The sequence below is a fragment of the Oncorhynchus mykiss genome, chromosome 7, assembly GCF_013265735.2.
Source record: "Oncorhynchus mykiss isolate Arlee chromosome 7, USDA_OmykA_1.1, whole genome shotgun sequence".
Classification (NCBI taxonomy): domain Eukaryota; kingdom Metazoa; phylum Chordata; class Actinopteri; order Salmoniformes; family Salmonidae; genus Oncorhynchus; species Oncorhynchus mykiss.
The window spans coordinates 76,483,303-76,503,537 of NC_048571.1; the positions used below are offsets into that span (position 1 = coordinate 76,483,303).

General features: G+C 37.4%; 1 protein-coding gene across 3 annotated transcripts in view; it reads right to left on the reverse strand.

Moving 5' to 3' along the window:
* The window catches only part of LOC110528512 (copine-9), a 137,961-nt gene that overhangs the window by 13,216 nt on the left and 104,510 nt on the right, over positions 1-20,235 (reverse strand). For all 3 annotated transcript variants that reach the window (XM_036984090.1, XM_036984091.1, XM_036984092.1), the window contains one exon: positions 19,659-19,786. In XM_036984090.1, coding sequence (XP_036839985.1) covers positions 19,659-19,786 — 128 coding nt within the window. The remainder of the gene's footprint in view (positions 1-19,658; positions 19,787-20,235) is intronic.

Below are 20,235 nucleotides of genomic sequence, written 5' to 3' on the forward strand. Positions count from 1 at the left end.
GAGAATTTTCACATACTGTAAAACTTCAAAATCTCAAATGTCCCTTTTAATAGCTGGGCATTAGCACAGATTTCAGCAAATAAACTTATATTTCAAATAAACGGCAGGTCTAAATAAATTGTAATCAGTGAACACCATAAAGAAGATAAAGAAGAGCAACATCATTATATGAGACAGCAGTCTGGTTTGACATGGTCAAACATTGAATACTGAAGTCTATGTTCTGTGATATCGATGCAACTACAATAATACAATGCGCAGTAGAGTATCACAGTATGATTCATAATACCCATAAAACCTAGCTGTCAAACAGGGAAATGGTTCCAATTGTTTTTGCACCATTCATTTTTCCTATAGGGGACTTTAGAAACACTTACAATAAGGGCTGTGTTTCATGTAAGCTACCCTGGCATGACTTTTGATAACCGTGTTAATATCTCTAGGACAAGGTGAATTTTATCAATATATTTGCCTGTATTTACCCCCTAAAATGAAATGCTAATTAGCTGCTAATGTGGAACTACAAATGCCCTGATGATCTGGATGAGATAAGAAGGTAAGAATCACCGGATTAACTAATGTTAGCTTAATGTAGTAATGAATAAATTGGCTACAATTCTTTACATTTACAATTGTGTTAACTGTCTTGTGCAAGTTTAAAATTGACACCATACCTGTTAGCAAAGGTGTCAGCTAGAAATTAGTTTGCAGGGATTTGTAGTTTTGCATGTCTACTTTGATGCTAAGTAGCATTTTTGACTCAGAGTGAATAGAGACGAATATATAAACAAAAGTCGCCTTGTCCGGGCCTCCCAAGTGGCACAGCGGTCTAAGGCACTGCATCGCAGTGTTGCAGTGTCACTACAACCTCTTGGCTCATCTCGCTCTAGCGACTCCTTGTGGTTGGCCCGGGCGCCTGCCGGGTTAAGCGCGCGGGTGTTAAGAAGTGCGGTTTGACCGGTCATGATCCGGAGGACCCATGACTCGACATTCGCCTCTACCGAGCACGTTGGTGAGTTGCAGCGATGAGACAAGATAGTAATCACGGAATTGGGGAGAAAAAGGGGGTAAAAATTACTAAAAAATAAATAAATAATAAGGCACCTTGTCCGAGAGACTTGCATGGTTATCAAATCAAAATCCCCTATGGAAAAAATAATTGATGGAAAAACGAATGGAACCATTACCTTGTTTGATCGCTAGATGTTATGGCTATTATTATACCTCCACCATGGGGCTCTATGAGTGGGAGAATGGTGCTGAAGCGCAAAATCAGCGGGTGCATGATCGCAAGCCTACCGTAGTATTTACAAGTCTGATCTGTGATGGATTTGTTATTATGTTTACACTGGTCACAATAAACAGTGTGGTTGTCTTTTCAACAATTGATTAAGCAAAAGCTGTGTGCATTAAGGAAACAGAGGCGTGGCTCAAATAGAAGGCTGTCTCTAATAAGCTCTGGTTATGTTCAGTGTGATTGAAGCAAATAAAGGCCCGGGATATTAATTTATGTTTTACAGTTGAAGTGTTGCGTTGTCCAGACATTGTTATAGAAGTGTTGCGTTGTCCAGACTGTTGTTATAGAAGTGTTGCGTTGTCCAGACATTGTTATAGAAGTGTTGCGTTGTCCAGACATTGTTATAGAAGTGTTGCGTTGTCCAGACATTGTTATAGAAGTGTTGTGTTGTCCAGACATTGTTATAGAAGTGTTGCGTTGTCCAGACATTGTTATAGAAGTGTTGCGTTGTCCAGACTGTTGTTATAGAAGTGTTGCATTGTCCAGACTGTTGTTATAGAAGTGTTGCGTTGTCCAGACATTGTTATTGAAGTGTTGCGTTGTCCAGACTGTTGTTATAGAAGTGTTGCGTTGTCCAGACTGTTGTTATAGAAGTGTTGCGTTGTCCAGACATTGTTATAGAAGTGTTGCGTTGTCCAGACATTGTTATAGAAGTGTTGCATTGTCCAGACATTGTTATAGAAGTGTTGCATTGTCCAGACATTGTTATAGAAGTGTTGCGTTGTCCAGACATTGTTATAGAAGTGTTGCATTGTCCAGACATTGTTATAGAAGTGTTGCGTTGTCCAGACATTGTTATAGAAGTGTTGCGTTGTCCAGACATTGTTATAGAAGTGTTGCGTTGTCCAGACTGTTGTTATAGAAGTGTTGCGTTGTCCAGACATTGTTATAGAAGTGTTGCGTTGTCCAGACATTGTTATAGAAGTGTTGCGTTGTCCAGACATTGTTATAGAAGTGTTGCGTTGTCCAGACATTGTTATAGAAGTGTTGCGTTGTCCAGACATTGTTATAGAAGTGTTGCGTTGTCCAGACATTGTTATAGAAGTGTTGCGTTGTCCAGACATTGTTATAGAAGTGTTGCGTTGTCCAGACATTGTTATAGAAGTGTTGCGTTGTCAAGACATTGTTATAGAAGTGTTGCGTTGTCCAGACATTGTTATAGAAGTGTTGTGTTGTCCAGACATTGTTATAGAAGTGTTGCGTTGTCCAGACATTGTTATAGAAGTGTTGCGTTGTCCAGACTGTTGTTATAGAAGTGTTGCGTTGTCCAGACATTGTTATAGAAGTGTTGCGTTGTCCAGACATTGTTATAGAAGTGTTGCGTTGTCCAGACTGTTGTTATAGAAGTGTTGCGTTGTCCAGACTGTTGTTATAGAAGTGTTGCGTTGTCCAGACATTGTTATAGAAGTGTTGCGTTGTCCAGACATTGTTATAGAAGTGTTGCGTTGTCCAGACATTGTTATAGAAGTGTTGCATTGTCCAGACATTGTTATAGAAGTGTTGCGTTGTCCAGACATTGTTATAGAAGTGTTGCGTTGTCCAGACATTGTTATAGAAGTGTTGCGTTGTCCAGACATTGTTATAGAAGTGTTGCGTTGTCCAGACATTGTTATAGAAGTGTTGCGTTGTCCAGACATTGTTATAGAAGTGTTGCGTTGTCCAGACTGTTGTTATAGAAGTGTTGCGTTGTCCAGACATTGTTATAGAAGTGTTGCGTTGTCCAGACATTGTTATAGAAGTGTTGCGTTGTCCAGACATTGTTATAGAAGTGTTGCGTTGTCCAGACATTGTTATAGAAGTGTTGCGTTGTCAAGACATTGTTATAGAAGTGTTGCGTTGTCCAGACATTGTTATAGAAGTGTTGCGTTGTCCAGACATTGTTATAGAAGTGTTGCGTTGTCCAGACATTGTTATAGAAGTGTTGCGTTGTCCAGACATTGTTATAGAAGTGTTGCGTTGTCCAGACTGTTGTTATAGAAGTGTTGCGTTGTCCAGACTGTTGTTATAGAAGTGTTGCGTTGTCCAGACATTGTTATAGAAGTGTTGCGTTGTCCAGACATTGTAATAAAAGTGTTGCGTTGTCCAGACATTGTTATAGAAGTGTTGCGTTGTCCAGACATTGTTATAGAAGTGTTGCGTTGTCCAGACATTGTTATAAAAGTGTTGTGTTGTCCAGACATTGTTATAGAAGTGTTGCGTTGTCCAGACATTGTTATAGAAGTGTTGCGTTGTCCAGACATTGTTATAGAAGTGTTGCGTTGTCCAGACATTGTTATAGAAGTGTTGCGTTGTCCAGACTGTTGTTATAGAAGTGTTGCGTTGTCCAGACTGTTGTTATAGAAGTGTTGCGTTGTCCAGACATTGTTATAGAAGTGTTGCGTTGTCCAGACATTGTTATAAAAGTGTTGCGTTGTCCAGACATTGTTATAGAAGTGTTGCGTTGTCCAGACATTGTTATAGAAGTGTTGCGTTGTCCAGACATTGTTATAGAAGTGTTGCGTTGTCAAGACATTGTTATAGAAGTGTTGCGTTGTCCAGACATTGTTATAGAAGTGTTGCGTTGTCCAGACATTGTTATAGAAGTGTTGCGTTGTCCAGACATTGTTATAGAAGTGTTGCGTTGTCCAGACATTGTTATAGAAGTGTTGCGTTGTCCAGACTGTTGTTATAGAAGTGTTGCGTTGTCCAGACTGTTGTTATAGAAGTGTTGCGTTGTCCAGACATTGTTATAGAAGTGTTGCGTTGTCCAGACATTGTTATAAAAGTGTTGCGTTGTCCAGACATTGTTATAGAAGTGTTGCGTTGTCCAGACTGTTGTTATAGAAGTGTTGCGTTGTCCAGACTGTTGTTATAGAAGTGTTGCATTGTCCAGACTGTTGTTATAGAAGTGTTGCGTTGTCCAGACTGTTGTTATAGAAGTGTTGCGTTGTCCAGACTGTTGTTATAGAAGTGTTGCGTTGTCCAGACTGTTGTTATAGAAGTGTTGCGTTGTCCAGACTGTTGTTATAGAAGTGTTGCGTTGTCCAGACTGTTGTTATAGAAGTGTTGCGTTGTCCAGACTGTTGTTATAGAAGTGTTGCATTGTCCAGACTGTTGTTATAGAAGTGTTGCGTTGTCCAGACTGTTGTTATAGAAGTGTTGCATTGTCCAGACATTGTTATAGAAGTGTTGCGTTGTCCAGACATTGTTATAGAAGTGTTGTGTTGTCCAGACTGTTGTTATAGAAGTGTTGCGTTGTCCAGACATTGTTATAGAAGTGTTGCGTTGTCCAGACATTGTTATAGAAGTGTTGCGTTGTCCAGACTGTTGTTATAGAAGTGTTGCGTTGTCCAGACTGTTGTTATAGAAGTGTTGCATTGTCCAGACTGTTGTTATAGAAGTGTTGCATTGTCCAGACTGTTGTTATAGAAGTGTTGCGTTGTCCAGACTGTTGTTATAGAAGTGTTGCATTGTCCAGACTGTTGTTATAGAAGTGTTGCATTGTCCAGACTGTTGTTATAGAAGTGTTGCGTTGTCCAGACTGTTGTTATAGAAGTGTTGCGTTGTCCAGACTGTTGTTATAGAAGTGTTGCGTTGTCCAGACTGTTCACATAAACATGTCAGTTTTTGTTGAGTGTTTTTGTGTAGGTGAATGTCAGGCAGGTAATAGTAAGAGTCAGTGGGGTGGACAAAGACCCACTGGCTGCCTGTCTGATTGGACGAAGACCCCCTGGCTTACTGTCTGATTGACTCACTCTCACCATCTGGCCGGAGGGGCATAGGAAAAGAGTGCAGAGTAAATGGAGTTGAGTACTATCACATCCTCTCTACCTCTGTGTCTACTTCTCTCACACTAATGTGTGAAAATCTCTCTCCCTCTCCAGTAACCAGTGGATAGGAGAGGTGGGTGGTGTTGGAGAACCAAAATAATTCCCTGCAGCACTTGTTTTCAACTTCACTTGAGGTGGAATGTGGTAGTAATCACATTAGTCTCTGCTGCTGTGCTGGAATGTGGTAGTGTGGTAGTGATTAGTATAGCGTAGTAGTGATTACTATAATGTGGTAGTTATTACTATAGTGTGGTAGTGATTACTATAATGTGGTAGTGATTACTATAGTGTGGTAGTGATTACTATAGCGTGGTAGTGATTACTATAATGTGGTAGTGATTACTATAGTGTGGTAGTGATTACTATAATGTGGTAGTGATTACTATAATGTGGTAGTGATTACTATACAGTGGTAGTTATTACTATACAGTGGTAGTTATTATTATACTGTGGTAGGTATTACTATACTGTGGAAGGTATTACTATAATGTGGTAGTTATTACTATAATGTGGTAGTTATTACTATAATGTGGTACTCATTACTATAATGTGGTAGTTATTACTAATCTGTGGTAGTTATTACTAATTTGGGGTAGTTATTAGTATAATGTGGTAGTTTATAGGAAAAGGTGGTAGTTATTACTATAATGTGGTAGTTATTACTATAATGTGGTAGTTATTACTATAATGTGGTAGTTGTTACTATACAGTGGTAGTTATTACTATAATGTGGTAGTTGTTACTATACAGTGGTAGTTATTACTATAATGTGGTTGTGATTACTATAGTGTGGTAGTGATTACTATAATGTGGCAGTTATTACTATACAGTGGTAGTTATTACTATACTGTGGTAGGTATTACTATACTGTGGAAGGTATTACTATAATGTGGTAGTTATTACTATACTGTGGTAGTCATTACTATAATGTGATAGTTATTACTAATCTGTGGTAGTTATTACTAATCTGGGGTAATTAATACTATAATGTGCTAGTTATTGTTATAGTGTGCTAGTTATTATACTGTCGTAGTTATTACTATAATGTGGTAGTTATTACTATAATGTGGTAGTTATTACTATAATGTGGTAGTTATTGCTGTAATGTGGTAGTTATTGCCATAATGTGGTAGTTATTGTCATAATGTGGTAGTTATTGCCATAATGTGGTAGTTATTACTAATCTGTGGTAGTTATTACTATAATGTGGTAGTTATTACTATAATGTGGTAGTTATTACTAATCTGTGGTAGTTATTACTAATCTGTAGTAGTTATTACTAATCTGGGGTAGTTATTACTATAATGTGGTAGTTATTACTATAATGTGGTAGTTATTACTATAATGTGGCAGTTTTTACTATAATGTGGTAGTTATTACTATGATGTGGTAGTTATTACTATAATGTGGTAGTTATTACTATAATGTGGTAGTTATTACTATAATGTGGCAGTTTTTACTATAGTGTGGTAGTTATTACTATAATGTGGTAGTTATTACTATAATGTGGTAGTTATTACTATAGTGTGGTAGTTATTACTAACCAGTGGTAGTTATTACTATACAGGGGTAGTTATTACTATAATGTGGTAGTTATTACTATAATGTGGAAGTCATTACTATAATGTGGTAGTCATTACTATAATGTGGTAGTCATTACTATAATGTGGTAGTTATTACTAATCTGTGGTAGTTATTACTAATCTGTGGTAGTAATTACTAATCTGGGGTAATTAATACTATAATGTGCTAGTTATTATTATAGTGTGCTAGTTGTTATACTGTCGTAGTCATTACTATAATGTGGTAGTTATTACTATAATGTGGTAGTTATTACTATAATGTGGTAGTTATTACTATAATGTGGTAGTTATTACTATAGTGTGGTAGTTTTTACTATAATGTGGTAGTTATTACTATGGTGTGGTAGTTATTACTATATTGTGGTAGTTATTACTATAGTGTGGTACTTTATAGTATAAGGTGGTAGTTATTATTAACCAGTGGTAGTTATTACTATAGTGTGGTAGTTATTACTATAGTGTGGTAGTTATTACTATAGTGTGGTAGTTATTACTATAGTGTGGTAGTTATTACTATGATGTGGTAGTTATAACTATAGTGTGGTAGTCATTACTAACCAGTGGTAGTTATTACTATACAGTGGTAGTTATTACTATACAGTGGTAGTTATTACTATACTGTGGTAGTTATTACTATACTGTGGTAGTTATTACTATACAGTGGTAGTTATTACTATACTGTGGTAATTATTACTATAATGTGGTAGTTATTACTATAATGTGGTAGTTATTACTATGGTGTGGTAGTTATTACTATGGTGTGGTAGTTATTACTATAATATGGTAGTTATTACTATAATGTGGTAGTTATTACTGTAATGTGGTAGTTATTACTATAATGTGGTAGTTATTACTATAATGTGGTAGTTTATAGTATAAGGTGGTAGTTATTATTAACCAGTGGTAGTTATTACTATAATGTTGCAGTTTTTACTATAGTGTGGTAGTTATTAATATAGTGTGGTAGTTATTACTATAGTGTGGTAGTTATTACTATAATGTGGTAGTTATTACTATAGTGTGGTAGTTATTACTAACCAGTGGTAGTTATTACTATACAGTGGTAGTTATTACTATAATATGGTAGTTATTACTATAGTGTGGTAGTTATTACTATAATGTGGTAGTTATTACTGTAGTGTGCTAGTTATTATACTGTCGTAGTTATTACTATAGTGTGGTAGTTATTACTATAATGTGGTAGTTATTATTATGGTGTGATAGTTATTACTATAATGTGGTAGTTATTACTGTAATGTGGTAGTTATTACTATAATGTGGTAGTTATTGCAATAATGTGGTAGTTATTGCCATACTGTGGTAGTTATTACTATAATGTGGTAGTTATTACTATAGTGTGGTAGTTATTACTAACCAGTGGTAGTTATTACTATACAGTGGTAGTTATTACTATACTGTGGTAGTTATTACTATACTGTGGTAGTTATTACTATAATGTGGTAGTCATTACTATAATGTGGTAGTCATTACTATAATGTGGTAGTTATTACTAATCTGTGGTAGTTATTACTAATCTGTGGTATTTATTACTAATCTGTGGTAATTAATACTATAATGTGCTAGTTATTATTATAGTGTGCTAGTTATTATACTGTCGTAGTTATTACTATAGTGTGGTAGTTATTACTATAATGTGGTAGTTATTATTATGGTGTGGTAGTTATTACTATAATGTGGTAGTTATTACTATAATGTGGTAGTTATTACTGTAATGTGGTAGTTATTACTATAATGTGGTAGTTATTGCAATAATGTGGTAGTTATTGCCATACTGTGGTAGTTATTACTATACTGTGGTAGTTATTACTATACTGTGGTAGTTATTACTATACTGTGGAAGGTATTACTATAATGTGGTAGTTATTACTATAATGTGGTAGTCATTACTATAATGTGGTAGTTATTACTAATCCGTGGTAGTTATTACTAATCTGTGGTAGTTATTACTAATCTGTGGTAATTAATATTATAATGTGCTAGTTATTATTATAGTGTGCTAGTTATTATACTGTCGTAGTTATTACTATAGTGTGGTAGTTATTACTATAATGCGGTAGTTATTACTATGGTGTGGTAGTTATTACTATAATGTGGTAGTTATTACTATAATGTGGTAGTTATTACTATAATGTGGTAGTTATTACTGTAATGTGGTAGTTATTACTATAATGTGGTAGTTATTACTGTAATGTGGTAGTTATTACTGTAATGTGGTAGTTATTGCAATAATGTGGTAGTTATTACTATAATGTGGTAGTTATTACTATAATGTGGTAGTTATTACTATGGTGTGGTAGTTATTACTATAATGTGGTAGTTATTACTATAATGTGGTAGTTATTACTATAATGTGGTAGTTATTACTGTAATGTGGTAGTTATTACTATAATGTGGTAGTTATTGCAATAATGTGGTAGTTATTGCCATAATGTGGTAGTTATTACTAATCTGAGGTAGTTATTACTAATCTGTGGTAGTTATTACTAATCTGTGGTAGTTATTACTCATCTGTGGTAGTTATTACTAATCTGCGGTAGTTATTACTAATCTGCGGTAGTTATTACTAATCTGCGGTAGTTATTACTAATCTGCGGTAGTTATTACTATAATGTGGTAGTTTATAGGAAAAGGTGGTAGTTATTACTATAATGTGTTAGTTATTACTATAATGTGGTAGTTATTACTATAATGCGGTAGTTATTACTAATCTGCGGTAGTTATTACTAATCTGCGGTAGTTATTACTAATCTGCGGTAGTTATTACTATAATGTGGTAGTTTATAGGAAAAGGTGGTAGTTATTACTATAATGTGGTAGTTATTACTATAATGTGGTAGTTTATAGGAAAAGGTGGTAGTTATTACTATAATGTGGTAGTTATTACTATAATGTGGTAGTTAATACTATAATGTGGTAGTTAATACTATAATGTGGTAGTTATTACTATAGTGTGGTAGTTATTACTATAGTGTGGTAGTTATTACTATAATGTGGTAGTTATTATTATAATGTGGTAGTTATTACTATATTGTGTTAGTTTATAGTATAAGGTGGTAGTTACTACTAACCAGTGGTAGTTATTACTATACTGTGGTAGTTTATAGGAAAAGGTGGTAGTTATTACTATAATGTGGTAGTTTATAGGAAAAGGTGGTAGTTAATACTATAATGTGGTAATTATTACTATAATGTGGTAGTTAATACTATAGTGTGGTAGTGATTACTATAATGTGGTAGTTATTACTATAATGTGGTAGTTATTACTATAATGTGGTAGTTATTACTATAATGTGGTAGTTATTACTATAATGTGGCAGTTTTTACTATAGTGTGGCAGTTTTTACTATAATGTGGTAGTTATTACTATAATGTGGTAGTTATTACTATAATGTGGTAGTTATTACTATAATGTGGTAGTTATTACTATAATGTGGTAGTTATTACTATAGTGTGGCAGTTTTTACTAGTGTGGCAGTTTTTACTATAGTGTGGTAGTTATTACTATAATGTGGTAGTTATTACTATAATGTGGTAGTTATTACTATATTGTTTGTTTTTACTATATTGGCAAGCTTCAATGCCATACAACTCTCCTTCCGTGGCCTCCAATTGCTCTTAAATACAAGTAAAACTAAATGCATGCTCTTCAACCGATCGCTACCTGCACCTACCCGCCTGTCCAACATCACTACTCTGGACGGCTCTGACTTAGAATACGTGGACAACTACAAATACTTAGGTGTCTGGTTAGACTGTAAACTCTCCTTCCAGACCCATATCAAACATCTCCAATCCAAAGTTAAATCTAGAATTGGCTTCCTATTTCGCAACAAAGCATCCTTCACTCATGCTGCCAAACATACCCTTGTAAAACTGACCATCCTACCAATCCTCGACTTTGGCGATGTCATTTACAAAATAGCCTCCAATAACCTACTCAACAAATTGGATGCAGTCTATCACAGTGCAATCCGTTTTGTCACCAAAGCCCCATATACTACCCACCATTGCGACCTGTACGCTCTCGTTGGCTGGCCCTCGCTTCATACTCGTCGCCAAACCCACTGGCTCCATGTCATCTACAAGACCCTGCTAGGTAAAGTCCCCCCTTATCTCAGCTCGCTGGTCACCATAGCATCTCCCACCTGTAGCACATGCTCCAGCAGGTATATCTCTCTAGTCACCCCCAAAACCAATTCTTTCTTTGGCCGCCTCTCTTTCCAGTTCTCTGCTGCCAATGACTGGAACGAACTACAAAAATCTCTGAAACTGGAAACACTTATCTCCCTCACTAGCTTTAAGCACCAACTGTCAGAGCAGCTCACAGATTACTGCACCTGTACATAGCCCACCTATAATTTAGCCCAAACAACTACCTCTTTCCCAACTGTATTTAATTTATTTATTTATTTTGCTCCTTTGCACCCCATTATTTTTATTTCTACTTTGCACATTCTTCCATTGCAAAACTACCATTCCAGTGTTTTACTTGCTATATTGTATTTACCTTGCCACCATGGCCTTTTTTGCCTTTACCTCCCTTCTCACCTCATTTGCTCACATTGTATATAGACTTGTTTATACTGTATTATTGACTGTATGTTTGTTTTACTCCATGTGTAACTCTGTGTCGTTGTATCTGTCGAACTGCTTTGCTTTATCTTGGCCAGGTCGCAATTGTAAATGAGAACTTGTTCTCAACTTGCCTACCTGGTTAAATAAAGGTAAATAAATAAATTGTGGTAGTTATTACTATAATGTGGTAGTTTATAGTATAAGGTGGTAGTTATTACTAATCTGTGGTAGTTATTACTATAATGTGCTAGTTATTATTATAGTGTGCTAGTTATTATACTGTCGTAGTTATTACTATAGTGTGGTAGTTATTACTATAATGTGGTAGTTATTGCTATAATGTGGTAGTTATTACTAATCTGTGGTAGTTATTACTAATCTGTGGTAGTTATTACTAATCTGCGGTAGTTATTACTATAATGTGGTAGTTTATAGGAAAAGGTGGTAGTTATTACTATAATGTGGTAGTTTATAGGAAAAGGTGGTAGTTATTACTATAATGTGGTAGTTATTACTATAATGTGATAGTTAATATTATAATGTGGTAGTTATTACTATAATGTGGTAGTTATTACTATAGTGTGATAGTTATTACTATAATGTGGTAGTTATTACTATAATGTGGTAGTTATTACTAACCAGTGGTAGTTATTACTATAGCGTGGTAGTTATTATACTGTGGTAGTTATTACTATAGCGTGGTAGTTATTATACTGTGGTAGTTATTACTATAATGTGGTAGTTATTACTATAATGTGGTAGTTATTACTAACCAGTGGTAGTTATTACTATAACGTGGCAGTTTTTACTATAGTGTGGTAGTTATTACTATAATGTGGTAGTTTATAGTATAAGGTGATAGTTATTACTATAGCATGGTAGTTATTACTATAATGTGGTAGTTTATAGGAAAAGGTGGTAGTTTTTACTATAATGTGGTAGTTTTTACTATAATGTGGTAGTTATTACTATAATGTTGCAGTTTTTACTATAGTGTGGTAGTTATTACTAATCTGTGGTAGTTATTACTAATCTGTGGTAGTTATTACTAATCTGTGGTAGTTATTACTAATCTGTGGTAGTTATTACTATAGTGTGGTAGTTTTTACTATAATGTGGTAGTTATTACTATAATGTGGTAGTTTATAGGAAAAGGTGGTAGTTTTTACTATAATGTGGTAGTTTTTACTATAATGTGGTAGTTATTACTATAATGTTGCAGTTTTTACTATAGTGTGGTAGTTATTACTAATCTGTGGTAGTTATTACTAATCTGTGGTAGTTATTACTAATCTGTGGTAGTTATTACTAATCTGTGGTAGTTATTACTAATCTGTGGTAGTTATTACTAATCTGTGGTAGTTATTACAAATCTGCGGTAGTTATTACTATAATGTGGTAGTTTATAGGAAAAGGTGGTAGTTATTACTATAATGTGGTAGTTTATAGGAAAAGGTGGTAGTTATTACTATAATGTGGTAGTTATTACTATAATGTGATAGTTAATATTATAATGTGGTAGTTATTACTATAATGTGGTAGTTATTACTATAGTGTGGTAGTTATTACTATAATGTGGTAGTTATTACTATAATGTGGTAGTTATTACTAACCAGTGGTAGTTATTACTATAATGTGGCAGTTTTTACTATAGTGTGGTAATTATTACTATAGCGTGGTAGTTATTACTATAATGTGGTAGTTATTACTATAATGTGGTAGTTATTACTATAATGTGGTAGTTATTACTAACCAGTGGTAGTTATTACTATAACGTGGCAGTTTTTACTATAGTGTGGTAGTTATTACTATAGCGTGGTAGTTATTAATAATCTGTGGTAGTTATTACTATAATGTGGTAGTTATTACTATAGTGTGTTAGTTATTAATAATCTGTGGTAGTTATTACTATAATATGGCAGTTTTTACTATAGTGTGGTAGTTAATACTATAATGTGGTATTTATTGCTGTTATGTGGTAGTTATTACTATAATGTGGTAGTTATTACTATAATGTGGTAGTTATTACTATAATGTGGTAGTTATTACTATAATGTGGTAGTTATTACTATAATGTGGTAGTTATTACTAATCTGTGATAGTTATTACTAATCTGTGGTAGTTATTACTAATCTGTGGTAGTTATTACTAATCTGTGGTAGTTATTATTATAGTATCTGGTGCTATGCTGGGTTATAGGAGGTGAAGGAGCCTAGGAGTGGATTGATTCACCCCCACACCTCACATATTGACAAATCCACATGACTGGATGGCCTCAGCTTTACCGCCCACCTTCCTCCTCATCATCACCATCTCTGTCCCACAAGCACCCACAGTCGCACGAGCCGACTGTTTCAGAGCCGGAACAAGGGAAGAGAAGGAGGAGAGGAGGATGACGAAGCATAACAAATGGAATGGAGGGAAAATCTGAGAAAGATTGAGAGAGAGAAAGGGAGGTGGAGAGGAGGGTGAGAGAACGAGTGGGAAAGGAGAAGATGAAAGCTAAAGGTAAAACAGGAGAGATAATAGCAGACAACAGAAAAAGGTATGAAGAGAAAGAAAGAGAGAAAGTAAACATTTGCAAGAAAAAGGAAAGAGAGAGACACAAAAGAGAGATGAAAAAGATAATATTATTCCTCTCATTCTCTCGTGGTGGTGCTTATCATCAGCTGCATCATCATCATCATCGTCATGGTAATATAGCACCTCATTGAATGAGAGCTCATTAAGTCCTTGAGGCCACAGTCGAGCCACAGCATCCCACTCTATGTAGTTATGCAACCGAGCTGCCACATTCACTGGAAAGGATATTGCCATACTTATATATCATGAGACAGCTAAAAATAAAGAGAAGGTATATTTCATGAAATACATTAAAAAAGATTGCCTCATAAAATATTTGATTAAGTTTGGGAAAGAGTGTAGTCTTACGTCCTAGCTGGGAGACTACCAATAACACAAGATTGTCTATTATTCATATTTGAGGCTCTACTCATTTCTATGGAAAGTATGCCGGGACACAATATAACACCTCTGTGGACCGCCTTAGAATAAGGTAAGGAGATGGATAACATTAAAACACATTCAGACAAAAGGACATATACTATTGCTTTCTAGTTCTACAACAACGAAACGATATAATGAATTATATTTCAATGAACTAAAACGACCCTCTCTAGTACTACAGTGTCCTATACATTCAGACAACATTTAGCGACACGACTCCTGACAAGCTGCAATGGTCCCAAGGCCCAATCCTATCCCAGATCATTAAGAATGCATGAGCACACCGAGAGAAGGGGAGAGCAGTTAAGCTAGGCTGTCAGTCAGAGAGAGGCGAGAGGCGAGAGAGAGAAAGAGAGAGAGAGACAGAGAGATACAGAGAGATACAGAGAGAGAGAGAGAGAGAGAGAGAGAGAGAGAGATACAGAGAGATACAGAGAGATACAGAGAGATACAGAGAGATACAGAGACAGAGAGAGAGAGAGAGAGAGACAGAGAGAGAGAGAGACAGAGAGAGAGACAGAGAGAGAGAGAGAGACAGAGAGAGAGACAGAGAGAGAGACAGAGAGAGAGACAGAGAGATACAGAGACAGAGCGCTCAGGGGAGAACTTGTCAAATTAACTCTTGGGGCCTAGGGCAACGTCAGGGTGGAGAATTGCAGGGGAGAGGAGTGTGTGTGTGGTTTTGTGTGTGTGTTTTGTGGGGGGAGGATGAGGGAGTGTGTGTGTGTTTTGTGGGGGGAGGGTGGGGGGAGAGTGAGGGAGTGTGTGTGTGTTTTGTGGGGGGAGGGTGAGGGAGTGTGTGTGTGTTTTGTGGGGGGAGGGTGAGGGAGTGTGTGTGTGTTTTGTGGGGGGGGGGGTGAGGGAGTGTGTGTGTGTGTGTTTTGAGGGGGGAGGGGGAGGTAGTTTGTGTGTGTTTTGTGGGGGGAGGGTGAGGGAGTGTGTGTGTTTGCATAATGTACAGTGCATTCGGGAAGTATTCAGACTCCTTCACTTTTTTCAAATTTTGTTATGTTATTCTAAAATTGATAAATGTTTTATTTTTCACCTTTCTAACAAGTCAGTTCATCAAATTTGTGCTCTGCTAAAGCTGCCCAGGTCAACTGTAAGTGCTGTTATTGTGAAGTGGAAACGTCTAGGAGCAACAACACAATCTCACAGAATGGCACCACCGAGTGCTGAAGCATGTAATGCGTAAAAGTAATCTGTTCTCCAATTCCAAACTGACTCTGGAAGCAATGTCAGCACAAGAACTGTTCGTCTGGAGCTTCATGGAATGGGTTTCCATGGCCGAGCAGCTGCACACAAGCCTACAATCACTTTGAGCAGTGCCAAGCGTCGGCTGGGATGGTATAAAGCTCGCCGACATTGGACTCTGGAAACTTGTTTTCTTGAGGGATGAATAACGCTTCACCATCTGGCAGTCCGATGGACGAATCTGGGTTTTGCAGAATGCATAGTGCCAACTGTTAAGTTTGGTGGAGGAGGAATAATGGTCTGCGGCTGTTTTTCATGTTTCGGACCAGGCCCCTTAGTTCTTAACGCTACAGAATACAATGATATTCTAGATGGTTCTGTGCTTCTAATTTTGTGGCAACAGTTAAGGGAAGGCCCTTTCCTGTTTCAGCATGACCCCCATGCACAAAGCAAAGTCCATAAAGAAAAGGTTTGTAGATATCGGTGTGGAAGAACTTGACTGCCCTGCACAGAGCCCTGACCTCAACCCCATCTAACACCTTTGGGATGAATTGGAACGCTGACTGCAAGCCAGGCCTAATCGCCCACGTCAGTGCCCAACCTCACTAAGGCTCTTGTGGCTGAATAGAAGCAAGTCCCTGCAGAAATTTAATTTTTTACATGTTTTATTTCATCTTTATTTAACCAGGTTGGCCAGTTGAGAACAAGTTCTCATTTACAACTGCGACCTGGTCAAGATAAAGCAAAGCAATGCGACAAAAACAACACAGAGTTACAGTCAATAACACAATAGAAAAATCTGTATACAGTGTGTGCAAATGAAGTAAGGTGGTAATGCAATAAATAGGCCAATAGTGGCGAGGTAATTACAATTCAGCAATTTACACTGTGCTATGTGCTGATGAGGATGTGCAAGTAGAAATACTGCTGTCATGACGTTGGCCTGGGGGTAGGTTTATGACAGTCAAATACCTCTCCCCCCCTTTATCCTCTCTCTACCCTACTGATGTTACATTTGCAAACCCCTTGGTTAACATAGAGATTCTGGGAACATCAGAAGGTGAGGGGAAATTAACTATATTCTGGTAATCCGACCAATTTAACATATGCAGTGGTACTTAATGAATATGATGTCAGTTCGGTTGTCATCTGAGACATTCTCATCAATGATAAGATGACATAAACTCTACAGTGTAAAGTCTACACATCAGAGTTATCGGATTCACATGGAATTGTTGTTCAATTTAAATGTTTGAATATGAAATTATTCGTGATGGGATGAAATGTGATTTTAGTTTCTACAATGTGAGAATTGGGTTTTCATGAGTGAATTAGGCCCGACTCAGTGGCCCGCCCGCCCACGTGAAGAGACATAAGTTGTAAACTATGAAACACACCCCTTTTCTCCCTCTACTATATAAGCGCTTGACGAAAATGTAACCTCCTGTTCCGAGGATGTGAGGACGACAGTCCGATGTCAGAATGGTTCAGATAATAACTACAGAACGAAGCCAATATCAGTATGAATATTATTCACTACAGAAGTGATACCTCCTAGCCGTTGAGTTAGCAACAGCAGCTGCAAACGAGGGTTATGAAGGAACAGACAGAGTATCCCGTCTATCACACAACGATGTTACTACAACATATCCAATTGACAACCAGAGACATTCTTCAAAGGACAAAGGACTCGGTTTGGCAACACGGCCTTCCATCTACCACCAACCTACCGAAGCGCAGCTCAGAGTAAATATTTATTGCATTTTCCTTTTCCAAATGGGTGGTCATTTAGAATGCATACGATACTGTATTTACGATAGCACAGCTTCTTCCTTTGTCCCTCAGTCTTCCCGTTCTTTCACTCAAACCCAGCCCTTTTCTTTTGTGTAACCAGCCGTCATATCTGTTCCGCCCGCTAGGGAAGTTTTCCTTCATGACGTAAATTGTAATCAAGGTATAATTCATTCTTTGTAGATGTAATTCTGTGTGATTAGTTAGGTATTTAGTAAATAAATAATTAAACCCAATTTTGTATTGCTGATTCAACTTGTTAGCCAGGGTTCGTGAAGATAACCAAGAATTTACAACTTTCAGATGAGACTGAATTAAGGTGACGATTAATATTGACTGCTATTGATTTAAAATATTAATAGGTCTTTAGGAGTTTATTCGGAAGATAACAGCTCTATAAATATTATTTTGTGGTGCCCGACTCTCTAGTTAATTACATTTACATGATTAGCTCAATCAGGTAATATTAATTACGTAGAAAATATTTTACAGAATAGCATGTCATATCACTTAATTCGGAATAGGCAAAGACATGACACTGGTGTGCAAAAGAGCAGAAAAACAAAAACAAATATGGGGATGAGGTATGTAGTTGGTTGGATGGGCTATTTACACATAGGCTGTGTACAGCTGCAGCAATCTATAAGCTGCTCTGACAGCTGACGCTTAAAGTTAGTGAGGGAGATATAAGTCTCCAACTTCAGTGATTTTCGCAATTCGTTCCAGTCATTGGCAGCAGAGAACTGGAAGGAAAGGCGGCCAAAGCAGGTGTTGGCTTTGGGGATGACCAGTGAAATATACCTGCTGGAGCGCGTGCTATGGGTGGGTGCTGCTATGGTGACCAGTGAGCTGAGATAAGGTGGAGCTTTACATAGCAAAGATTTATAGATCACCTGGAGCCAGTGGGTCTGGCGACGAATATGTAGCGAGGGCCAGCCGACGAGAGCATACAGGTCGAAGTGGTGGATAGTATATGGTGCTTTGGTGAGAAAACGGATGTCACTGTGATAGACTGCATCCAATTTGCTGAGTAGAGTGTTGAAGAATATTTTGTAAATGACATCACCGAAGTCAAAGATCGGTAGGATAGTCTGTTTTACGAGGGTATGTTAGGCAGCATGAGTGAATAAGGCTTTGTTGCGAAATAGGAAGCTGATTCTATATTTAACTTTGGATTGGAGATGCTTAATGTGAGTCTGGAAGGAGAGTTTACGGTTTAGCCAGACACCTAGGTATTTATAGTTGTCCACATATTCTAAGTCAGAACCATCCAGAGTAGTGATGCTAGTTGGGCGGTTGGGTGCGGGCAGCGATCGGTTGAAGAGCATGCATTTAGTTTTACTAGCAATTAAGAGCAGTTGGAGGCCTGAAGGAGTTGGCCTGAAGCGTTGAAGCTCAGTTGGAGGTTTGTTAACACAGTGTCCAAAGAAGGGCCAGATGTATACAGAATGGTGTCATCTGCGTAGAGGTGGATCAGAGAATGCAAGAGCGACATCATTGATATATACAGAGAAAAGAGTCGACCCGAGAATTGAACCCTGTGGCACCCCCATAGAGACTGCCAGAGGTCCGGACAACAGGCCCTCGGATTTGACACACTGAACTCTGTCTGAGAAGTAGTTAGTAAACCAGGCGAGGCAGTCATTAGAGAAACCAAGGCTGTTTAGTCTGCCGATAAGAACACAGTGTTTGACAGAGTCAAAAGCTCCAACGTTCCAACATCTAGTGGAAAGCCTTCCCAGAAGAGTGACGGTTGTTAGAGCAGCAACGGGTGGACCAGCTCCATATTAATGCCACTGATTTTGGAATGAGATTTTTGACGAACAGGTGTCCACATACTTGTGGTCATGTACTGTATCTGTGTGTATGTGACTCTTGTATTGTGTCAAGCAAGTCAAAGCACGTATATACAGGTATCCACCCTAATAAGGAAACACTTTAGTAAATGAAGGATACAAAGTATATTGAAAGAGTGTGGTTCCTGAGTTAATTAAGAAATGAAGATTCCATCATGCTTAGGGCCATGTATAAAAATGCCCAGTTGCCCATTATTTTGGCTACCATGGCAATATGAAGAGATCTCAGTGACTTCGAAAGAGTGGTTTCAAAGGAGCATAGGGGGTTTAAAGTGTGTGTGTGTGTGTGTGTCTGTACTCTTTCTGTATGTGTGTGTGTGTGTGTGTGTGTGTGTGTGTGTGTGTGTGTGTGTGTGTGTGTGTGTGTGTGTGTGTGTGTGTGTATGTGTGTGTGTGTGTGTGTATGTGTATGTGTGTGTGTGTGTGTTTGCGTGCATGTATACATGTGTACATGCATGTGTGTGTCATGGCTGTGTGAGTTTGTGTGTGTTCGTGTGTGTGTGTTCATTTCCTGTCATTCTCTCACCGTGCCACCTGGTTGATGACAGGAGCGAAGTTGGTGGGTCCGTAGAGCTGAACGGTGCGGAGACTCTGGAAGTACGCCTCCAACACTCCCTCGATCCCCACGCAGTTAGGGTTCTCACTGTTGGAGTTCTGTAGGAACCATGGACATTATTTAAGCTGGCCCCTCTACACCAGTTGTTTGAACATGAAATCCCCTTTTTCCTTCGAAACCATGAACAAGAAAAATATTGATGAGGGCTATACATTGAAACATATGATGAGGGCTATACATTGAAACATATGATGAGGGCTATACATTGAAACATATGATGAGGGCTATACATTGAAACATTTGATGAGGGCTATACATTGAAACATTTGATGAGGGCTATACATCGAAACATATGATGAGGGCTATACATTGAAACATATGATGAGGGCTATACATTGAAACATTTGATGAGGGCTATACATTGAAACATATGATGAGGGCTATACATTGAAACATATGATGAGGGCTATACATTGCAACATTTGAGACTTTTGATAATAATAAAGAAGTCTTTATGAAGTCAACGTCCATTGTGACGACGTATGCT